This window comes from Aspergillus foveolatus (genome assembly GCF_047715535.1).
Source record: "Aspergillus foveolatus strain CBS 279.81 unplaced genomic scaffold BDW70scaffold_227, whole genome shotgun sequence".
Classification (NCBI taxonomy): domain Eukaryota; kingdom Fungi; phylum Ascomycota; class Eurotiomycetes; order Eurotiales; family Aspergillaceae; genus Aspergillus; species Aspergillus foveolatus.
The window spans coordinates 1-4250 of NW_027396291.1; the positions used below are offsets into that span (position 1 = coordinate 1).

Genomic DNA, 4250 nt, shown 5'->3' on the forward strand with positions numbered 1-4250 from the left:
GGTGTATATATCTTACCGTAGCTTGCTACCTATCTTATCGCTCAATCGAGCTAGGATCAGAAGAAAACAAGCTTCATCATGAGAATCATCATATAGTGCGTATCTGCCACAATTTGGCTGTCAATCAACTAAGAGACATACCATGTAAGTCGTCACAAAACTAGCCATACTGCAACACATCCATAATTAGCACATACCGATCAAAAGGGAGGGGTAAACGTACTTCAACAACGGATTCCCATCCAAGCTCAACTCATCCCTAATCATCTGCCCGGCGACATCCGGCGGCATGCCGTTGCTGTTCAGCACGTATAGTGGCAGCTCCTCAGCCGCATACTTTGTGCCGTAGACCCCAGCATATTCGGTGGTTTGAACAGAGATGTCCCTTGTTTCGCGGCGTTGGCGGTGGGAGGAGGACTCCCGGGAGACGCGGGAAAGGTTTACCATTTCGTTGTCTATAGAAGAATCTGATTAGAACTTCTGAAGATCCATGGAGGACAAAGGGAGAATTGCTTGGATGGAAGATGAAAGTGCATGGCCTAGAAGTGGAAGTAGCGCAGGGTGACCGGGAGCCGAACGTAGGTATTTGGTACAGTATGAGGTATATGACCTCACAACTCCATAACACGGTCAAAAATATACAATCTCGGACTAAAACATACACCTAGATGAAGATCTGTAGTCACAGCGTCTAGTGAATCCATTCATTAATATTTATATTCAACCCATGAGGAACCCTCACCTTCTTCAACTCGTCCACATCCAGAATATCAGAAGCAAAGACCTTACCACAATGTCTGTATCAGCCCATACTGATCCTTAAATACTCATGAAATAGACCGGGGACGTAGCCAACGTCAACTCAAATTATCCGGGATTTGGAGTTGCGTCCTTTGTATATCGCGCTTGAATGACTACCAGGATACCTAAGCGGGAGAAGATTATCGTGAGAGTACAGAGTAGCAAATTGCTTCCCATATCCAAACTCGTGCGCGGAAATGCTGGCGAAGCGGATGTCAAAGCTCCATATCCAATATTCTCAGTTGATTCCTATGAGGCCTTTCTGAGGTGCTTGGCATTAACAAGCTCTTTGGTCATTGGGTTTGGTATTAGGTAGATTGTGGTTTGAGGTTGACGTGCGAGACGACCGGATCGGCAGGTCCAGCAGTCACATTTTGGGTTTCTGTATTGAGTATCACGGCTGAGGAGTGGTGGCATTAACGTGAAGACGGTGCTAGGCTACAATTGATTGGGCGGGAGAGGTGATATCATAAACTTAGCTGGATCTGGGTTAGGAACTGGGTGTGCGGGAACATTGTCAGAACGACGGGGAGTTCCTGCCAGGAGGATTTGTCATCATCCAGATGCTGCACGAGAGTGCAGAGGAAGAGCGGGAGGATGGCGAGCAGGAGGAAGGCAATGTAGATTTTAAGAATAAGCTGCTTGTGGACTTGGTCTCTGTCGGAGGGAAACCACAGGCCAAGACTGAAGCTGGAAGGGGCAAATACAGCTCGCGTTAGCTTATCACGAATGGAAGATACAGATACAGTCACAGGGACCAAGGTGGAGGCGGAGGCTTACTATAGGATAAACAGCAGCATAAATAGCGTAGTCTGGACTAGATTCAGCCAGTCGCCGGATGAGAGAGCTTATGGGTGAATGCATCAGCATCCTTGAGAAGGACAACATATCCAAAGGCTAGACCGAATTGCTCAGTTGCGGCAATCAGATTCAACAGCAGATACATGAGGGAGATCCCCGAGGCATCCTTTGTGTCCAGATGCAGTGCAGTTGCGGGAAGAAGGATACAACGGTCAAGGTTGAGAGCAAGCTACAGATATCCGGTCGGTCAGCTCTGTTGTACTTGACTCTGGCAAAGGGTACGGAATTGCAAGAGCATCAACCTACATGCGGAGCCAGTTGGGAAACATGATGAAATAGTAGTTGAGGGCCAAGAAGGGCGCAGTTGAATGGGAGGTGATGGAAGAGATCAAATCGCGGGGGTTCGGTCAGCACCTACTTATCTTAGCTGGATGATTTAGAGCGCCTTTAGACTTTGGCACTGGCCACGTTGGCCAAATCAGCCGCTCGTGTGGCTCTGGTGACCTCGACTGTCAGCAAGTACTAGTAGTAGTTACCAGGTACAGATCCAGGATCAAGGTAAGCAGCCCGTGTTTGGTTCCTCTAGCGCATATTATTGGCAATCGAAATACTACGGCACATTCAAGGCCTAGGTATCAAAGCAAAGCAGTCTAGTTCGTCCGGCAATGCGCGGAAGAGGGAGATAATGGCAAACACATGTCAACTGTTTTCACATGCACCGGTTCACGTTGGTGGGGCATTTAATCTTGCCTCCAGTAGTCTAGAGTACGCTGGACCCTGAAATTGTGGTATTGACGGCCCGAGCCTAATCCGCGACCCTCTGAGGCTCTGACAGGACAGATGGATTGACTTGATGATTGTCAGCTGATCTACAAATCACTGATATACTGAAAATATCAGCCTGCGTAATATGCTTCCGCAGGCGCACACAGGCGCTCACATATACATCGTCACCTGGATAAATAACTGTTCTCTTGTCACAGGAGAACCAAAATGCGGCACCAGCTTCCGCGGCCAAGCAGGGCGGTGCAGCATTTAATATAGCTAGCCTTGATGCAACTCTCACTAAGAGGTGCCGGAACATAACTTAGGGTAGCCCAACACAAGGGGCGGCGAATTGCTGCGCTCTAGCAATCCTGCATTCCTGAGTCTACTGTCCCAAGACAAGCAACTTCCGATTTTGGACCCTGGACTCGACGCGGCACTGCTTCCACTTACCCGTCCTGGTGCCCCTATTACAAAGCCTGTTTTATCAAAGTTCCAAATATAATCTTCATGTATGCCATGCTCCTTGATGACTTTCTGTACTGTTTTAAACTATTTTTTTATACCTTTGGGGTTCTCCTGCATTGCGCGTTGGTATGTAATTCTCTGATTATATCTTGAACGAAGTTCAAGGCGACGTTGGGTAAAAGTATAGGGCCAGTTAACTCCAAGAGTTGCAGTTGCATTTCGTGTACGTTCATAGAGCAAAGTTTCTGCCATTTGACGCAGAAACTCTGGTCGGACTGAAAAGCCACGTTTATCTGCATCTAGCAGTTTCTTGACAAGGACATCTTCTTCAATTTTTGTTGATTTATGGCCATTGGCGCGTGTTTCTGATGACTTTCTTCCATCTAGGCAAGCACGAAGGGTAGTCCGGGATACCCTAAATACTTCTGCAGCTTTCTGTTTGACTTTATTTTTTTTTTTCTTATATGCAGATATAGCCATCTGCATACAGGATTCTTTGTTTAAAGGCATTTTATAAAGAATTGATAAAGATAAAACGCGTTAAAGAAGACAATATCAGATATTTTGGTGGTTGCGAAGAAAAGTGGCCGCTCGGCCGTGGAGTACGTTACAAACGTATTTCCCGGGTCCGCCGTAGAACCCCCTCTGAAAACTATGCTTGCTCAACTTTAATGCACTATACAACAACCAAAAGTGATTCAAATTGAATAAACTAAATTCCATAACGATTAGGACAGCTGGTTATCTTATGTCCCTGAATATTACATTCTGAACATGTTGGTGGAGTACGTTTAGGTACACCTAAACTTGAGGAGTATCTCCGCCAGCATCCCCCCATCTGGCTTTTATTTCCTCATTTCTTAATAAAATAAGATCCCTGGCTTCTTGAAATAAAAGACCTTCTGTAGGAGTCATCTGGCGTTTAGAACGACTCTTCTTCTGCCTGTTATTCTCAATAGCTGAGCGGAGATCACAGTTTTCCCTTGCTAGTAAGTTGGCATTATAGATAGCCAACTCACACCCTTTTACCAACTCATCTAGGGCTTTTTTAGTAGGATCTGGAGGACTTTTAGACCTCCTCTGAAGCAACTTCTTAACTGAAGAACCTTTTCGAGTGCATAGCGCACAATATAAGGCGTACCAAGCTGAGAAGAAGGGATTGAAGCACCTCCACGCTGGGAGGGGGGTAGGGGTACCCAAGTTGAGGTTCAACTTATCCAGTACTGCCTTAGGGTTGAAAGGAATTAACCCAGTTGCTCTGAATCCACTTTGGATATTCTCTGTAGTAAAGACTTCCTGGTGAGCTGCTGGATAAGCTTTCAAGAAATCTAGCTTGTCAATATGGTTGTATCCCAGGCGTCCTTTCTGTTCAATAAGTTTGCCGTACGCCGTCTTAAGAGGGCCAAAACAACCGA

At 46.3% G+C, this 4250-nt stretch overlaps 1 protein-coding gene across 1 annotated transcript; it reads right to left on the reverse strand.

Moving 5' to 3' along the window:
• Positions 1–120: 120 nt before the first annotated feature.
• On the reverse strand, positions 121–447 carry BDW70DRAFT_165175 (uncharacterized protein; the record flags this gene model as incomplete). Its single annotated transcript, XM_073741669.1, has 2 exons — positions 121–169; positions 224–447. The coding sequence occupies 2 exons, from the start codon at positions 445–447 to the stop codon at positions 121–123; spliced, it is 273 nt and encodes a 90-aa protein (XP_073590531.1).
• Between the last annotated feature and the right edge of the window lie 3803 nt (positions 448–4250).